This window comes from Thamnophis elegans, chromosome 14 (genome assembly GCF_009769535.1).
Source record: "Thamnophis elegans isolate rThaEle1 chromosome 14, rThaEle1.pri, whole genome shotgun sequence".
In the NCBI taxonomy this organism is placed as follows: domain Eukaryota; kingdom Metazoa; phylum Chordata; class Lepidosauria; order Squamata; family Colubridae; genus Thamnophis; species Thamnophis elegans.
This window is the reverse complement of record NC_045554.1, coordinates 36,553,748-36,572,780: the sequence shown is the minus strand read 5'-3', so window position 1 is coordinate 36,572,780 and position 19,033 is coordinate 36,553,748. Positions and strand designations below refer to the sequence as shown.

The 19,033-nt window shown below is 47.2% G+C and overlaps 1 protein-coding gene across 1 annotated transcript in view; it reads left to right on the top strand.

Annotated features, from left to right (window-relative positions):
• The window catches only part of EDC4 (enhancer of mRNA decapping 4), a 55,666-nt gene extending 38,185 nt beyond the window's left edge, over positions 1–17,481 (top strand). The window contains exons 19-29 of the mRNA XM_032230553.1: positions 623–721; positions 2,016–2,168; positions 3,639–3,675; positions 4,772–4,952; positions 6,486–6,641; positions 7,615–7,730; positions 8,798–8,963; positions 11,004–11,190; positions 13,955–14,174; positions 15,725–15,888; positions 16,573–17,481. Coding sequence (XP_032086444.1) covers positions 623–721; positions 2,016–2,168; positions 3,639–3,675; positions 4,772–4,952; positions 6,486–6,641; positions 7,615–7,730; positions 8,798–8,963; positions 11,004–11,190; positions 13,955–14,174; positions 15,725–15,888; positions 16,573–16,765 — 1,672 coding nt within the window. The 3' untranslated portion in view covers positions 16,766–17,481. The remainder of the gene's footprint in view (positions 1–622; positions 722–2,015; positions 2,169–3,638; positions 3,676–4,771; positions 4,953–6,485; positions 6,642–7,614; positions 7,731–8,797; positions 8,964–11,003; positions 11,191–13,954; positions 14,175–15,724; positions 15,889–16,572) is intronic.
• Positions 17,482–19,033: the final 1,552 nt, after the last annotated feature.

Here is a 19,033-nt window from a genome sequence, read left to right as displayed (position 1 = left end):
TCACATGGTCTAATCTTCTTCTTCCACGCTGGCATCTCCACCCAGCTGGTTCCGGTCAGGTGCAGAGGTGCAGAGACAAAAGAATGACCTTGGGATAACCCAGGAAACATTTTAGGCTAACCTCGTTGGGGGGAAGTGCCATCTATAAACCATCTTGTATATGTTTTCTTTGAATGCTGTAGATATTGTAAGTTTAATAGTCTGGACCTCCATAGCTCTGGAGCCGCATGTGGCTCTTTCATCCCTCTGCTGCGGCTCCCTGTTGCCATTTGGCACCACAATTTTGAGAGGAGCTTCCGGTTGAGGGGGGACGGAGTGGGGGAAGCAGGGCACGCCAGGAGGAGACTCTGTGGCAAGGGTTTTCCAGTCAGCTCCACAATTGATAGGGGTTTCGGTTAGGCCAGGTAGAGGAAAAAGGACGGCGCATTAGGAGGAGACTCTATGGTGGGGAAACTGGACTTCCAGCCGAATCCAGAATTGAATGGGAGTCTTCCGGTTAGGACCCTTGTGGCTCTTTCAGTGTTTAAGGTTGCCGATCCCTGGCCTAAACCTTTGGTGCATGAATGGATAAGATATTAGGATTTGGTGCAATCTGCATCCCTTGTTTTATTTTCCCGTGCAGCCCCAGGAATGAAGTGGAAGAGAAGCATAAGAGCTCTTGTCACAGACATACCTATCGCTTGCTACAGCACGACAGCCAAGACGCCAGTGCCGAGCAGAGGTATGGGCTACGTGCCATTCTCTCTTCCTTGATGCTTCTAGCACAACAAGTGAATTTGAGGAAAGGGGTCACCTAGTCTAAAATCCCAGAATTAGGCAATACGGTTGTCGAAATGCAGACTGTTTTCTTCCCCGGCTTCTTAAGAAGAGACTGGGCTTTGGTTCTCATGGGACTAATGTTTAAAAGGTTCTTGCATAAGCAAATTACTTCTGATCTGGAGAGGATCAGTTATCACATTAGGCAACGCTTGATCGGAATAATTCATTCCATTTGGAATCGAAATCCAATTTGGAAAACGGATCCGTTTCTCTTGGATGTCCCTGTCCAACCATTGGCCGGATTTGACATCTGGAAATCTGACCCCGAGATCAGACCAGATCAAATCTCCAACACGCTCCCATCGTGAGACCGCCAATGAATGCAATCTGATAACCCTTAGAGAAATATGGACCATTTGAGCAGTTCAGCATTAGCATTCTTCTTGGTAGTTGCATGTCGGAGACGACTTGTCAGTAGTAACTAGGATTGCTGGCTAATACAAAGTGGCCCTGGGATTTGGATGGAGAAGATCTGGATTCATTCCTCCGAAAATCAATTAACTTGTCCCATATTATAATGATAGGAAACCAAACATGAAATGCATTTAAGGCTTCTTTGATCCTGTTGTCAGCGTTCCAAATATCATCCAAAATTAAATCAGAGTTCAAGGCAAAAGATTCCTCAAAGTTCCAATTTATTAAGAGAGCCATGTTGGCACATCTGTGGAAAACCTGAATCTGAAAACCTCCGGGTTTCCCACCCTGTTGAAAGTTCATGATCTTTCCCCCCACACCCCCAAGTCTATCACATGGTCCAATCTTCCACTGCCACGTTGGCAGTTCCACCCATCCAGTTCCGGTCAGGTGCAGAGGTGCGGAGACAAAGGATGACCTTGGGCTTCTAGAAAGGAATTTTTTATTTTGACAACAACACATTCTACAATTCTACTCCTTACTATTCCCCCTCCCAATTCCCCACTAATGAAACAGCATAGTAAAATAAGAGAGAGTGTGGCAGGCCAAAGATCCTAAAAGGAATATGGCTGGAGGCTTGACACCTGTGTCTTCTTGGTGAAGAATGGGGTGTCCTATTAAGGAAAACTGATCCATCGGATGGCAAAATAATAGCCTAAATTCACCCTTTGACGCATGCCACTTTGTTCCATGGCTGAGCTAAAGTTGATCCGAGACCTCTATCATGCTACCCTTGGCTGGGACGTCTGACAAATGGCCTTCCCATTCTCTTTCCTCTGCAGTGATCACGATGATGAAGTTGTGAGCTTGGCTACCACTTCTGGCGGGTTCACAACCAAAGTGACGGCCCAGCGGCTGCCAGTGAAGGACTGGAAGGCCAAAGTTTCTCCTCGGGCCTCTCCGAAGCTGAAGAGGAAGGGGAAGAAAGATGACAGGTGGGTGTGTTTATGTGGTTGGAAACAGCGGCATTCCATATAGCAGCCAATCAGAGGGAAAGGCGGAGAGATAGACATAGATTGATGGTGGTTGATAGACAGACAGACAGACATGATGGGCATGGGTAGACAGACAGACCATTTCCATGAGCTTTTAGCCTCACATGTCTATGGAGATTCTCAGTCCTCCAGGTCATGGTTGTCACAAAGGTGCTTTTTCAAGAGGCAACTGGACTTTCTGCGTTTTTTCTTTGAAGACATTTCAATTCCTATCCAAGAAGCTTCCTCAGCTCTGACTGGATGGTGGGGAATGGAAGGATTTAGACTCCTTGCAGACAGCTGGTCATTTGCATCCTTTTGGAGGGTCCTTGAAGCACCTGGAGGTTTATCTGTGTTCTGAGAGTTACCTGAGTGGTGCAAATGGTTCTTGCAGTCTGCAATTTTTTCCTCTGGAAATCATTTCCTCCTCCCACACCATTCAAAGTTTGCTGTTCATCCCAAATTGTATAGCTAAAAGCCTGCAGAGATTCTCTGTCATCCAGGACATGGTTGTCCCCAAGGTGCTTTTTTCATGAGGCAACTGGACTTGTCTTTTTTTCCTTTGAAGACATTTTGCTTCTCATCCAAGAAGCTTCTTCAGCTCTGCCTGAATGGTGGGGAATGAAAGGATTCTAGAAGACAGCTGGTCTTTTGCATCCTTTTAGAGAGTCATTGAGGCCACTTGGAGGTTTCTCTATGTCCTCAGGGTCACCTGAGTGGTGCAAATGGGTGTGGAGCCTTCTTGGAAACGGCTGAAAGGATTCTGTGTGGTGGAGCTGTGTTTCCTGCAGGATGTTTTCTGCCCTGTGTCCCTTCACTGTGGAACACAACGCAGGCTCTTGGGGATGAGTTTCACAATTGTAAGATCTATACCCTCCTTCACCAGAGGTGTCGCCATACACTGCCTTGCTTACAGAGTGCACAATAGCCAAAAGGTGGCATTGCCAACCACAAAGTTTTCTGTCGGAATCCCTAGTTCTCCCATGAGCTTAGAACATTAAAACAGGAATGACGTATATTGTATACTAGGAAACCTTTCAGATACTAGCCAGCTTCTTATCTATTTGTCTAACCATCTATCTATCAATCAATCTCCAATGTGATATCAATTCCACCCTTATAGTTCAACCTAATTTAAAACATCAATTGTGCCGCTTTATACTAAGAGTCCTACTGCCATACCTCTGGGAAGGCAGCACATTGGAAGCCACAGCTATCCTTGTTAAGTTAGGAATTTATCCTTGGCCTTTTTACTTAGGTGCTTCCTTTTATTGTTGCTGTCAATCTGGTGTTGAGAAAACAGGTCCTTGATTCGGTTATTGGGAGTAAGAAATTATCACAAGAGGGTTGTTTTCCATTGAGGGAAGAGCCATCTAAATTGACGTTGTGATCACGACAGTGCATCCTTTAACATCTTCTCTTCGGTTTTAGGGATGCGCCACCATCCCCAAGGTCCTTCGATCAGCAGGTTGGTGCAAACTTTTTAAAATTTATTTTGCCGTTTCTCTTCCCCCAATAAGGAGTGCCTTTCTGTTCCTATCCCCTCCTCCAAAATTGCAGAGGTTTAGAATTGTGGGATGAAATTAAATCATGCAATAATGTCAGTTGTTAAGGCTCTGTCCCTAGATATTGATCATTTGCATCAATGATCATGTTTGTCTTAAGAATTTAAAACTTTATAGTTATAGTAAAGAGCTGCGGAGGCACAGTGGTTAGAGTACAGTACTACAGGCTACTACTGCCGGCTGGCAGCAGTTTAGCAGTTCATATCTCATCAGCTTAAGGTTGACTCAGCCTTCCATCTTTCCCAAGTGGGTAAAATGTGGAGCCAGATTGTTGGGGGCAATAGGCTGCCTCTGTAAACCACTTTAGAGCGGGCTGTAAAGCACTGTGAAGCGGTATATAAGTCTTAAGTGCTATTATTATTGGTTAAAAGTTGATCTGCTGATCTGATTGCTTCTATCAAGAGAAAGTAAGGCTGTTGGAATAATTGTCTCTCAATCCAGCCTAAGTTAAGCCTAGCCACGCTGATGTATTTAAAAGTGGTACAATAAATTAATTTTGAAATCTGTATCAAGGAGGCAAATTAGAACATGGACATTCCATGTAGTTCTTCTGAACTCAAGGCCCCAGACCTTAATTGAAATAAATGCTTCATCCCAAACGTTTCTTCGTTTGCAACATTTATGAATATTTTTCTGCCTTTCTCCCAAATGACTTGTCCACCAATTCATTCCCTACCCAAGGGACAATGGGATTTCCTCTGAATAAAGCAGCAAGATCCACTGAAAATAGCAATAGCGCTTAGACTTATATACCGCTTCACAGTGCTTTACAGCCCTCTCTAAGCGGTTTACAGAGTCAGCGTATTGCCCTCAACAATCTGGGTCCTCATTTTGCCCACCTCGGAAGGAGGGAAGGCTGAGTCAACCCTGAGCTGATCAGGAATCGAACTGCTGGCAGTCAGCATAATTAGCCTGCAATATGGCATTCTAACTACTGCGCCACCGCGGCTCATCAAAATCACAGCAGGCTGATGTTTCTCTTGTGCCTTCTCCTTCCAGAGTGCTCCTGAATACCAGGAGGAGCTGATGTCTCTGCTCAGGACCCAGCAAAGGGAGATTGCTGAACTGAGACAAAATCAGATGGATCTGATGCAAAGGCTGGCAGATCACCTGGATGCTGTCCAGAGCTCTCTCATGGGTCACATCGAGCGGGTGATCGACTCCCAGCAGGAGCAGGAGCGTATCCTCTCAGAAAGGGCTAACGGGAGTTTGTCCCATTCCCAACCCTGGATTTGGTGATCGCAGTAGTGGCACACTGTGTTCTTATGGAGTGTCATGTTTCTACACACACACGAATGTACGTGGGCTGGAAGGAGGAGGAGGAGGAGGGTCTGTTTGCTTGACATAGTTAGTGGTTATTGTTGTTTTTTCTACTTGCTGTATTTATATCTCAGAATCAGATATTAAAGGCATTACAGAGTTGTAAAAAGACTCAGTGGCTAAGACGCTGAGCTTGTCGATCAGAAAGGTCGGCAGTTCAGCGGTTCGAATCCCTAGCACCGCATAACGGAGTGAGCTCCTGCTACTTGTCCCAGCTTCTGCCACCCCAGCTGTTCGAAAGCACATAAAAAATGCAAGTATAAAAATAGGGACCATCTTTGGTGGGAAGGTAACAGCGTTCTGTGCACCTTCGGCGTTTAGTCATGCCGGCCACATGACCACATAAAGGTCTTTGGACAGCACTGGCTCTTCAGCTTTGAAACGGAGATGAGCACCGCCCCCTAGAGTCAGGAACGACTAGCACATGTGTGCGGGAGAACCTTAACCTTTATAAAAAGAAAATAGTGTTCTCTAAGCAGCTTGACAAATTGAGAAAGCAGCAAAGGTTAAAATGTCTATCTGAAGTGAATTTTAATTCATGGATTTTTTTAAAAAAATTTAGATCAAATAAAAATAGGAGAAACAGTATGAAGAAGGCCCTCTTTAGCGAAGTCCGGTTAGCAAGGAAGTTTGTGCCATTTCTTTGCAGGAAGTGGTCTCCTGCTGCATCCAACAGCTAGTCCCTCCAATTCTTTATGCTGGGGAACATCATCTTTTGGTTTCAGTTCCGCCCCCCCTCCCAGTGGTGGGTTTCAAAAATTGTTGGAACCTACTCTGTGGGAGTGGCCTCCTTTGTGGGAGTGGCTTGCCGCCCATGTGACCGGATATGAAATTATGAATTAGTACTTAGGTCGGTCCAAGTAGCTATTCAGAAACTCTAGCATTGAAGCATGCAAGTCTTAAAGCGGTCAAGTTACAAGATCCTTGCCAGTGGTGGGTTTCAAAAATTTTTGGAACCTCTTCTGTAGGTGTGGCCTGCTTTCCGAGTCCACTGGTGGAATCTCTTCTAACCGGTTCAGTAGATTTGACGAACCGGTTCTACCGAATAGGTGTGAACTGGTAGGAACCCACCTCTGGGTATATCTGGAGTCTTGCCATTGAGACTAATCGAGAGCCGTTGTGGCCCAGTGGTTAGAATGTAGCACTGCAGGCTAATTTGATCCAGTTCGATCCTGACCTGCTTAAGGTTGACGCAGCCTTCCATCCTTCCGAGGTCAGTAAAACGAGGACCCAGATTGTTGGGGGCAATAGGCTGACTGTAAACCGCTTAGAGAGGGCTGTAGAGCATTATGAAGCGGTATATAAGTCTTAAGTGCTTCAGCTAGTGCTATCTTTGGGATCTCTAGTCTGTGCACCCCTTTTCTTTTCCATGTTCCTTAACTCATTGTTTCAGAGCGGAGGCTGGACCAGGCTCTGGCCGAAGGACAGCAGCGCAGTGGGCAGCTGCAAGAGCACCTGTCCCAGCAGCTCTCCCAGTCCCTCTCTACGGCTGCCTGCAATCGGCTGGAGAGGACCATCCGCGAGGAGATGAAAAAGACAGTTCCCCCGTGTAAGTTCTTGCACAGGGGATGATGAGTTGCTTGCAAAGCATCCTGCAGGGAGAACAAGTTGAAATGGAAGTCCTGTCACCCTTAGGCTAATTTCTCTCAAGGCTCTGGATGCAGAGTTAGACTCTCCGGGAAAAAAGATGGAGGCTAGTTGGAGGGCATGATCTTGATTCCAGGGACTTCCCATGAGAAGCATTTCTCATTCTCCTTGATAGCACCCATTAACCCTTCCTTCCTCCCCCCTCTCTCTCCCTTCCTTCCTTTCTCTTTCTCTCTCTCCCTTCCTTTCTCTTTTTCTCTCCCTTCTTTTCTCTTTCTCGCCCTCTCTTCCCCTTCCTCTTTATCTTTCTCCCTTCCTTTCTCTTTCTCTCCCCTTCCTTTCCTTCCTTTCTCTCTCTCTTTCTCTTTTTCTCTCTCTTCCTTTCTCTTTTTCTCCCTCTCTTCCCCTTCCTCTTTATCTCTCTCCCTTCCTTTCTCTTTCTCTCCCTCTCTTCCCCTTCCTCTTTATCTCTCTCCCTTCCTTTCTCTTTCTCTCTCCTTCCTTTCCTTCCTTCCTTTCTCTCTCTCTCCCTTCCTTTCTCTTTCTCTCTCCTTCCCTTCCTTCCTTTCTCTCTCTCTCCCTTCCTTTCTCTTTCTCTCCCTCTCTTCCCCTTCCTCTTTATCTTCCTTCCTTCCTTCCTTTCTCTCTCTCTCCTTTCCTTTCCTTTCTCTTTCTCTCTGTTTCTTCCTTCCTTCCCTCCAAGAGAAAAAGAACATGATTGCTTACAGTTCATAGCTGTGATGGACAACAGATATTGTTAAACTGCAGTGAATTGTAGCTAACCAGAGCAAGATGAAGGATGCAGGAAAGTGCTGTCCAATATCTGGAGCTGTACGGGTGGCCTTCCCTCCGTTTTCAGAGAGGGTTCATTGCCAGCCTTTCCTATCTGGCTATTCCCAAAATAAAGGATCCGCTCTCCTCTTTTTGTTTACCAGGTGTATCTAAGAGCTTGGATCCCATCACTGGACAGCTGAGTAACACTATTGCAAATAAGCTAACAGCCATCGAAGGAACTCTGAAGGAGAACATTGCCAAACTGGTGAAATCAAAGGTGAGGAGTTTCCAAGAACAATTTTCTCTCCCAATTCTCTATGCAATGACTGACACCCGTTTTGGAGCACATATGAGCACAATCTGTGCTGGCTCTTCTACTCAGCCTAAAGCTACAGGTAGTCCTCGACTTACGATCACAATTGGGACAAGAATTTCCATTTCTAAGCAAAGCAGGTCCTAAATGAGTTGCACCAAATTTTGCGACCATTGCAGTTGTTAAGTGAATGGCACGATGGTTAAGCCAATCCCACTTTCCTTGTTGACTGGTCAGAAGCCATCTGAGAAAGTTACAGAGAATGAGCCCCAGTGGCACAGTGGTTAGAGTGCAGTACTGAAGGCGGCTTCTGCTGACTGCCAACTGCCTGCAATTTGGCAGTTCGAATCTCACCAGGCTCAAGGTTGACTCAGCCTTCCATCCTTCTGAGGTCGGTAAAATGAGGACCCAGATTGTTGGGGTTAAGAGGCTGATTGTGTAAACTGCTTAGAGAGGGCTGTAAAGTGGTATATAAGTCTATCTGCTGCTACTATAGCTACAGATGGCAATCACATGACCCCAGGATGCCACAACCATTGTAAGTACCTGCTGATTGCCCAGCACCCATATTTTGATCATGTATCTCTAGGGATACCGCCCCGGTCATCATTCACTTATTTCCATGCCGTCGTCATGTCAGACAAGTGCTAAATAAATGATTGTAAGTCACGAGCCAAGGTGGCGCAGTGGTTAAATGCAGCACTGCAGGCTACTTCAGCTGACTGCAGTTCGGCTGTTCAAATCTCACCGGCTCAGGGTTGACTCAGCCTTCCATCCTTCCGAGGTGGGTAAAATGAGGACCCGGATTGTTGTTGGGGGCCATATGCTGACTCTGTAAACTGCTTAGAGAGGGCTGAAAGCGCTATGAAGCGGTATATAAGTCTTATTGCTAGCATAAACAGCCTTCAGACAGCAGCAGGGTTAGTGCTTCAGCCAAAAAGAGAAGGGGGGGGGGGCACTTCTTTAGTAACTTCTGTGACATGGAGATCATTTTGCTAATCCTGGAGGATTTCTGCCTCTTTGCTTTCCAGAACCTTACCGACACCATCGCCCGGGCAGCCACCGATACCTTACAGGTGCCCATGCAGACAGCATTTCGAGAGGCCTTTCAAAGTATAGTTCTACCTGCTTTTGAGAAGAGCTGCCAGTCTATGTTCCAGCAGATCAACGACACCTTCAAGCAAGGCACGCAAGAATGTATGTCGTTTTTCATTGCCCTTCTGTTTCCCAACTGTGTGCTCCCAACCCTGGAAATAGGAGCAACGGTTTATCAAAGCAGGTGAAACGAATGTCAGTTGAACGGCTTTTGGGGTGACAGGGTGTGATCTGGGAGTGGAACTTCTGCATTGGGAGGCTGTATGTCACGGGTGGGATTGAAAAATGCTAGCAACCGGTTCTCTGCCTGGTTGCTGGGTGGGCATGGCCTAATCGGCCTCCAGCACCATGGTGGGGGGAGTGTTTTTGCCCTCCCCAGGCTCCAGAGGCTTTTCTCGAGTCTCCAGGAGGGCGAAAACGACCTCCCCCGGGCTCCCGAGGCCGAAAACAGGATGTCTGGTACTTCTGGTGGGCCAGTTTTTTGCCCTTCCCAAGGCTCCGGAGGCCCTCCCAGAGCATCTGTGCGGGCCCTGTACTTATCTGGCCGTGTGGAGACTCCTGGGAGGGTGGGCAGGGCCAGCCAGTCCTGGCAACAACCGGTTCGGCAAACCGGATGCAAAATTAACTTCCGGTTTGCCCGAGCCGGTGCAAACTGGCTGGATCCCACCCCCTGCATATGTCTCTCAGTTAATTCTGCTGATGGAAGTATCCAACTGGCCATTATTGAAGACCTTCCCATGATGGGTTCCACGAGGATGGAAATTCTCTTCTTCCATTTGGAATAATTTCCATGAGATTCTTTAGAAAGCTTCACAGGGTTTTTTGGGTTGTTCTTTGGGTTGGCTTTAAACATCACAGTTAATCTTGTTGAGCTAGACTCAAAAGCCATGAATTGTTCTTGAACAGGTTTCCAGTGAGATTTTGAATACCGTTTTTTTCAGTGTATAAGACGCACCGGAGTATAAGACGCAGCAAGGTTTTGAAGAGGAAATTTTTTTTAAAAAAAGTTTTTGCACTCTGCAACCCCCCCCCCCAAAAAAAACTTAGGAAGGCTGGGGGGGGCACAAAATGGCCCGTTTGTCACTCATTTCTGCCCTCCCCAGGAGCACTATGGGAGCTTCCTAGAGGCTCTGCATGGCTATTTTGGTGAAGGGGGCAGAGTTTCAGGAAGCACAAAAATGTTGTATTCAGTGTATAACACACACCCAGATTTTCAGCCTGTTTTTTGAGGGGGAAAAGGTGCGTCTTATACTCCGAAAAATACGGTAGGTTCCACTGCTCGGTTTCTCTGGACTGATCCTGATCTCAGACTTTTCAGGTGAAACCTTCATCCAAAGGAGATTGCCAGTACTTTGGCCAATGTCTCCAGAACTCTCTTGATTCCACTTTTTTTGGTGTGAACAGAAAATCCACAGCAGAAATCCAGGCAAGACATTTGGTGAGGTTCATGTCAATTCATGAATTTCCGAGGCCTTCAGATAGAGCTTGAAAAACGGCGCTATGGTTGGGTGAGGCTGGAGACATAAGACGCATTACAAGTAGCCCGCAACTTACAACCGTATTGATGCTTCTTGGTCCTAAGTCAGGGGTGTCAAACTCACTTTCATTGAGCCGTATCAGGGTTGTGTTTGACCTTGAGGGCTGGGTGGGCGTGGCCATCTCGACTAGTGTCAGGGGCGCCTGTGGTGGGCCAAGCGCTCTGCCGGCAAAAACGGAGCTCGGGGGGCTGCGACGGCCTCCTGCAACCCCTCAAGTAGAAACAGGGCTCGGGGGGGCCACATGAGGATTCGGATTCAGCCCACGGGCCTTGAGTTTGCCACCCCGGTTTTTAAGTCCTTGGGGTTGTAACACCACGTGATCAGACTCAGTTTTACCATGATTTTTACGACCATCATTACAAAAGTGGCAGGGGTCGTCAAGGGAACCACATGGTCATAAGTCCAAATCCACTTCTGAGAACGGGTTGCAAGTTTACTTCCCAAAGCGGTTGTAAACTTCGAATGGTTGAAAAGCAACCGGTTGTAATCGAAGGATACCAGGGATTGTAAGCCAAGACGATGAGAAGCAGCGCTGGGAAATGAGGGGCATGAAAAAATTGGCTTCAGTCTCCCCAGTGGACATTTGATGAATCCTCTTCCATAGATATTCTGCAGTTGGAAGCTCAGTTGAAGACGAAGAAGGCGCGAGAACAAGAAGCCCGTGACTCTCTCGTGGGCCAACTCCGGCAGATGGTCAACTCCTTCCAAAGTGCAACTGACCAAATGACATCCGCCGTTACAGCCAGTGTGCATTCTGAGATCCAGCATCAGCTTCACGTCATTGTGGGCAAGTGAGTGTCTGGGAACCTAGGTGGGCGCCCCCTGCAGGAGGAGTTGATTATCACCTACTGTGGCAGTGGCCATGGTGCACTTCCACAAAGTCAGACTAAGGGTCGTGAGTCCCTTTGGTAAACCATAGACAAGATTCAGTGTGTAGCAGCCACCCAAAAAGCCAACACGGTTCTAGGCTGCATAAACAGAGGGATAGAATCACGATCACGTCAAGTGTTAATATCACTTTATAAGGCCTTGGTAAGGCCACACTTGGAATACTGCATCCAGTTTTGGTCGCCATGATGTAAACAAGATGTGGAGACTCTAGAACAGGGGTCCCCAAACTTGGCAACTTTAAGACTTGTGGACTTCAACTCCCAGAATTCTCCAGCCAGCTCTGAGAGTTGACATCCACAAGTCTTAAAGTTGCCAAGTTTGAAGAGCTCTGCTCTAGAAAAAGTGCAGGGAAGAGCAACAAAGATGGTTAGGGGACTGGAGACTAAAACACATGAAGAACGGTTACAGAAACTGGGTATGTCTTGTTTGATGAAAAGAAGGACTAGGGGAGACATGATAGCAGTGTTCCAATATCTCAGGGGCTGCCACAAAGAAGTCAAGCTATTCTCCAAAGCATCTGAAGGCAGGACAAATGACAGCGTTCCAGATATCACCCAGAATTAAATCAGAATTCAAGGCATAGCTTTCATCAAAGCTCCAATTTAATAAGAGAGACATGTTGGTACATCTGTGGGAAACCCGAATCTGAAAGCTTCCTGGGTTTTCCACCCAGTTGAAAGTTCATGATCTTTCCCCACACCCACAAGTCCATCACATGGTCCAATCTTCCACTGCCACGCTGGCATTTCCACCCATCTAGTTCCGGTCAGGTGCAGAGACAAAAGATGACCTTGATTTCTAGAAATTTTATTTTTTTATTTTTTATTTTGAAAACCGACACATTCTACTCCTTATTCCCCACTAATGAAACTAATTTTGGCATAGTAAAGAAAGAGAGGGAGAGTGGCAGGCCAAAGATCCTAAAAGGAATATGACTGCAGGCCTGACAACAAGAAGCAGTGGGTGCAAACTAATCAAGGACAGAAGCAACTTAGGAGAAATTTCCTGACAGTTAGGGCAGTTAATCAGTGGAACAACTTGTCTCCAGAAGTTGTGGATGCTCCAACACTGGACGTTTTTAAGAAGGTGTTGGATAACAACTGACTCAATTAGAGCCTTCGTATGTAAATTATGAGAATTCTGGACCTGTGTCTTTTCTGTCCTGATACGTTTGAGGGTTACCATTTCTTCACATTAGCCAGGTTTCTCAGCACTGGAAGCTTCCCTCCATCTAGACCAGGGGTAGTCAACCTTTTTATACCTACCGCCCACTTTTGTATCTCTGTTAGTAGTAAAATCTTCTAACCGCCCACCGGTTCCACAGTAATAGTGATTTATAAAGTAGGGAAGTAACTTTACTTTATAACATTTATAAAGCAGAGTTACAGCAAACCCCTACGGCCCACCATGAAAGCTGGAATGCCAACTAGTGGGTGGTAGGGACCAGGTTGACTACCACTGATCTAGACATTGAACCTTTCCCTCATCTGGCCAAAAGTTTTTGTGCTCAGAGCAGGGAGGAGCTTGTATGAAAAACAATGACCTGTGATCCATTTTTTTTAAATAAAAAAAAAATCTCCCTAGAATTTCAGAGACTGTCCCTTAGACCTGTTCAGGCCCCGTAAAGGAGAAAGGGCCACTTTTTGTGAAACCCGGTGCTTTTTCTTTTTTTAATTTCAGTCTGATACATTTAAGGAGCTCCAGGTTGGGAAAGCCTTCAATGAAATTGATAGTATGAAGCCATTTGCTAAGAAGGTGGGGCGTAAAGAGAAGGTTTGGATGGATTAGAGCCAGTTATTTTGTTTTTCTACATCATGTTAGATAGCAATAGCACTTAGACTTATATACCACTTTAGAATGGAGTAGAGCAGAGCAGAATAGAATTCTTTATTGGCCAAGTGTGATTGGACACACAAGGAATTTGTCTTGGTGCATAAGCTCTGAGTGTACATTAGAAGACAAGATACATTGGTCCAGAATCATAAGGTACAACACTTAATGATAGTGGTAGGGTACAAATAAGCAATCAGGAAACAATATCAATATAAATCATAAGGATACAAGCAACAAAGTTACAGACATAAGTGGGAGGAGATGGGTGATAGGAACGATGAGAAGATTAATAGTAAATAGTTTGACAGTGGTGAGGGATTTATTTGTTTAGCAGAGTGATGGCGTTTGGAGGAAAAACTGTCCTTGTGTCTAGTTGTTCTGGTGTGCAGTGCCCTTTGGGTCCATTTTGAAGGTAGGAGTTGAGACAGTTTATGTCCAGGATGTGAGGGCTCTCTAGATATTTTCATAGCCCTCTTTTTGACTCACGTAGTAAACAAGTCCTCAATGGAAGGCAGGTTGGTTCACAGTCCTTTCTAAGTGGTTTACAGAGCCAACATGTTGCCTCCAACAATTGAGGGATTTCATTTGACCCGGAAGGATGGAAAGCTGAGTCAACTTTGAGTCTGGTGAGTTTTAATCTGTTAAATTGCAGGCAGCCGCCAGGCAGCAAAAGTAGCCTAACCACTCTAATCACTGTGCCACCATGACTCATACCCAAGAAGAAGCGTTGAGTGCTAAAAAAACCGTGTTTTGTCCCGTGTGTTATGCACCTCTTGTCCTATAGCATCTTTGAGACCTCTTTTCTTCTCTTTCCCCCCCCCTCTTGCCCAGCATGCAAGAGTCCATCTTGACTCAGGTGCAGCGAGTCATCAAGGGGGAAGTGAGCACGGCCATGAAGGAGCAGCAGGCTGCTGTCACCTCCAGCATCATGCAGGCCATGCGCTCGGCTGCAGGCACGCCCATCCCTGCCACCCACCTAGACTTCCAGTCCCAGCAGGCTCACATGCTGCAGCTTTTGCAGCAGGGACACCTGAACCAAGCCTTCCAACAGGTATGCATCCTTCTTGACTCGAAGGCCAGGTAGGCTCTCCAACTACCCACAGAAGGGTCTTCCTGCAGGGCCTTCCGGGGACCAGTTGCCGGGCTTACTATAGAAAAAGCCATTGAGGGTTTTTTTCAAAAGCAAGAAAGTGTGTTGCATCTCCTGGTGTCCTTTCAGGAGCCTCTCTCCAAGGCAGGAATATGGAACTTCAGGGCCGCTGAACTGCAGCTCCCAGCATCCCTCAATAAGGGTTGCAGCTAGGGGTGGGGGTTTGGCAACATCTGGAAGATTATATGTTGCCTGTTCCAGCTGTAAGGTTGCAGGTGTTTGTATGCTATCGAGTTTGTGTGTGTTTGGCTGTGTGCGTGCGGGTACAAATACAGTACCCACACATCAGGGGTGAAATCATCTTGCCTTCGCTACCAGTTTGCAAATGTTAGCGCAAACGTGCGCTCGTTTGCACGCGCCACCTTTGCGCATGCACAGGACCTACTGCGCATGCGCAGAGCATCAAAAACAGGACGTGGTGACGTCCAGGCGGGTGGGCAGGGCTGCTACCGAGTGAGCTTGCAAAGGTACCGTATTTTTCGGAGCATAAGACGCACCAAGATTTTGAAAAGGCAAATTAAAAAAAAAAAGTTTTTGCACTCTGCAGACCTCTCCAAAATGGCCCATTTTTCGCAAAACTGTGCCCGTTTTTTGTCCAAACAAAAGGGCATGCATAGCCTTTAGGAGGCTTATAGAGTGCTTCTGGGGGCTGGGGGGAGGCAAAAACTAGCAAAAAACAGCCTGCTCATTTCTGCCCTCCCCAGCACCCAGGAGCACTCTGGAAGCTTCCTAAAGGCTATGCACGGCCATTTTGGTGAAGGGGGCGGGGTTTCAGGAAGCCAAAAATACTGTATTTGGTGTATAAGAAGCCTCTTTTTTGAGGGAAAAAGTGCGTCTACTCCAAAAAATACAATAAGTAGAACAGCAAGGGGGGGGGGGGAGATCCGGTGTGCCATATGATTTATATTAGCTGGAAAGCAGGAAATCCGCAGATTCCAGCTAATATAAATCATGTATCACAGCTGATCATCGGAAATACCAGTTCAACCAAACCAGTAGCATTTTTTTTACTACTGGTTCAAGCGAACCGATCCAAACCGGTAGCATTTCACCCCTGCCACACCTACAGAATAATGTATAATTCATTGTATAAGCATGAATGTTTTAGTATCCGATATATCCATCTATGTGAAGGTGCCACATTGGGGCAACAGACTCCTTTTGCATTCGGGGTCAGTCAAAACAGTTTGATAACTCTTTAGCATTCTTTTGCCTTCTCATGGCTGGAACATCTGGGTGTTTTAAGAATTCCATCCTGGTCATGCTGTTTGGGATAGGAATGCCACCAGCCCTTTGAGAGTAGAAATGTGAGCTTTCAAATCATGGAGCGTGGGTGGAATTGCAATTCGGGGAAATGATCACCCGAGAGCTTCCTTTCTTTTCCTGTTTTATATCGGAAATGTCCCCAGCATTCCTCTGGATGTCCTGTATGCCTCTTTTCACCCTTGCAGGCCCTCACTGCGGCTGATTTGAATCTGGTCCTCTATGTCTGTGAGACAGTTGATCCTCAGCAAGTGTTTGGACAGGACCCTTGTCCTCTGTCTCAGCCAGTCCTTCTGTCTCTCATTCAGCAGCTCTCTTCAGATTTAGGCTCCCGGACAGAGCTCAAACTCAAGTGAGTAAAATTTGGAGATATGTACAGAAAGGTATATAGGGACACAGTGGCTCAGTGACTAAGATGCTGAGCTTGTCAGTCAGAAAGGTCGGCAGCTTGGCAGTTCGAATCTCTAGCACGGCATAGCGGAGTGAGCTCCCATTACTTGTCCCAGCTTCTGCCAACCTAGCAATTCGAAAGCATGTAAAAATGCAAGTAGAAAAATAGGAACCACCTTTGGTGGGAAGGTTCCAGCGTTCCGTGCGCCTTTGGTGTTTAGTCATGCCGGCCAGGTGACCACGGAGACGTCTTCGGACAGCACTGGCTCTTCGGCTTTGAAACGAAGATGAGCACAACCCCCAAATGTCGAGAACGGCTAACACATATGTGTGAGGGGAACCTTTACCTTTACAGAAATCTATACCCCCATGATGGCGAACCTATAGCACGCCTGCCACAGGTGGCTCACGGGGCCATATCTGCCGGTACGCAAGCTGTCAGCGCATGCGTAAAGCGTCAAAAACGGGATGTGATGACATCCGGGTGGGTGGGCGGAGCCTCCCACCGCTAGCATTTTGCCCAAACCAGATAGAACCGGCTGCATTTCACCGCTGATCTCAGGCTTTCCTTGACCATATTGTAGCCAGAAATGACCTGGTTAATCTGGGCTGTCTTCTCTCCTTCCACCCCTCCCACTCTCCGCAGCTACCTGGAGGAGGCGGTGATGCACCTCGACCACAGCGACCCCATCACCCGTGACCACATGGGCTCTGTGATGAACCAGGTGCGCCAGAAACTCTTCCAGTTCCTGCAGGTGGAGCCTCACAACAACTTGAGCAAGCCCGCCCGGCGCCTGATGATCATGCTGCAAGGCCTGGTCACACACAACATGGCCTGACCACTCTCGCTTCACGGAGCCCGTCCGGAGCTCACCAAGCAAGGGCGGCTGCTTTTTTACTTTTCTCCCTTTGGCCCTTCTCCTCCTCCTCCTCCCAGAGCTCTTTGCTGACAAAAACGTCTCTGCGCCAAGCCGGATGGGATACATCCTAGCCCGGGCCAGTTAGTCCCCCTACAGTTCAAAAATACCGTACACTTCCTTTCCTCGCAAGTCTCTTTTTGCACTTGTGCGAGCAGAAGCGCGAATCCCACCTTCCTCCCGTTTCAGAGCTCAGAGACACCCCCCCCCTTCCCAAGCCTTCGGAGAGCGGGACGTGGGGAGAGGGGGGGGGTCTCCTGGGATTTTGCAGGAGTCCGTGCCTGGCAGGGAAAGATAGAAGGGTGGGCGGGGCCGTAGAACCACGGCAGCCGTAGTGAAAGATGCCAAACCGACGCCCCCCTCCCTCCTGTGCTGTGGGTGGGGAAGATTGTGAAGGCCCCCTTCCCCTTCTGGGGCACGGGGGGGGGGGCGGCATTGTTACTCAGTGTGGTGGAGCATGTTTACGGATCAGACAGTTCCTTTTTAGTCGGAGGGGAGGTTGTGTTCACACCACATCATTTTTTTTTCTTTCCGTTTTTATCTAGAATCTTAACTCTTTCATTTTTGAATAATGTTTAAAGATGAGTTCAATAAATGACTTTTTGGAGGAAAAAAAGAAATAAAGCTCTTTCTTCTCACCTTGAGGTCCTGGTTGGGTCCCACCTGCATGGAGGGGGGGGGGACCCTCGCCGCTCCTAGAAATCCAATGCTTTGCTTTGATTCGGTGGATCACATCAGCCGAGACAAATCTCGGTTTCTTCTTCCACGAGTCCATGGTTAGGAGGAAGTAAGCACATCAGCCGGTGGGAAAACTGATGGCTGGGTTTGTCAGTGACTACGGGTTGAGATGTGCAACACGTGGGAATATGCAAGCTGGGGCTTGCTTACAAGCCCTCTTCAAGGGATCAAGTCAGACCTTGAGACAGATTTTGGGTCCTGCGTCTGCCCGTCCAATGGGCAGGAAGGGAGAAATGAAGGATGGCAGGAGAAGGAGTGGCTATGCCGCTTCCAGATAGCCCCATTCTTTGCTTTGGCTCTCTTTCTTTCTTTCTTTCTTTCTTTCTTTCTTTCTTTCTTTCTTTCTTTCTTCTTCCTTCCTTTTTCTTCCTTCCTTTTTCTTCCTTCTTTTCCTTCCATTCTCTCCTTTTTTTCTTCCCTTCCTTCCATTCTCTCTCCCTCCCTTCCTCTTTTCCTTCCTTCCATTCTCTCTCCCTCCCTTTCTCCTTTCCTTTCTTCCATTCTCTCTCTCTTCCCCCCCTTTCCTCTTTTCCTTCCTTCCTTCCATTCTCTCTCTCTCTCCCTCCTTTCCTTCCTTCCTTCATTTCCTCCATTCAGCCATACATCCATCACCAATACATCCACCATTTATTGGCCGCCCATCTTAGCGCAGGATAACTCTGGGCACAACATTACAACGATAAAACCCTATAAATTACATACTACAAAAATGCAACAGTTAACAAAAGATTTGTCAGCTGTCGGCACCATCGGCAAAAAGGGTTCCTATTTCCGATGTGGAGTCTGGCTGTTTATTCCAAGAGAGCCCAACATGTGGCAAAATTCATCCCAACCCCAACGGCTCCTTTGCCTGTCTTCTGAGCGGCGTCATCTTACACCCTCCTCGCTCCTGCTCCTTCCTGAGCTGCCCCTCTGTGGGTGATGCCAAACAGATTCCTCTTCGCTTCTGCCCCACTGGCCCTTTTCAAACCCTCCCTCTCAACGTGGGGGGTGACGTTTATCACCCTGGCAAGCAAGGCAACAGTTTGACACCGCCTTATCCCCATTTGTTCCTCAACCAGCAGCCGGAAAGCCATTTAACAGGTGGTTAATCACACCCGAGCATCAGGCTTTTTTTGCTGGCCTCCACATCTGATAGTCCTGGGCTCTGGGAAGCAGCTGTGACGTGCCTTTTTTTTTTTTTGGTCCCTGTTTCCTTCTTTTTTTAATTGCAGCGGGCTTTACTTGCAAAAGAGCTCCGTTTTCTTCTCCGGTGCAACAGAAGGCATTTTTGAAATAAGCCCTTGGACTAAAATCTTTGATCATTTGCCACAGGCTGAGGGAGTGATTCCGATGTTACATCTTTTCTATCCTCTATGGAGTAGAGAGCTGGACTCTTGACAGAGAGCCTCTTGAAGAGACGAGAAGCATTTGAAATGTGGATTTACCGGCGGCTGTTACGTATCAGCTGGG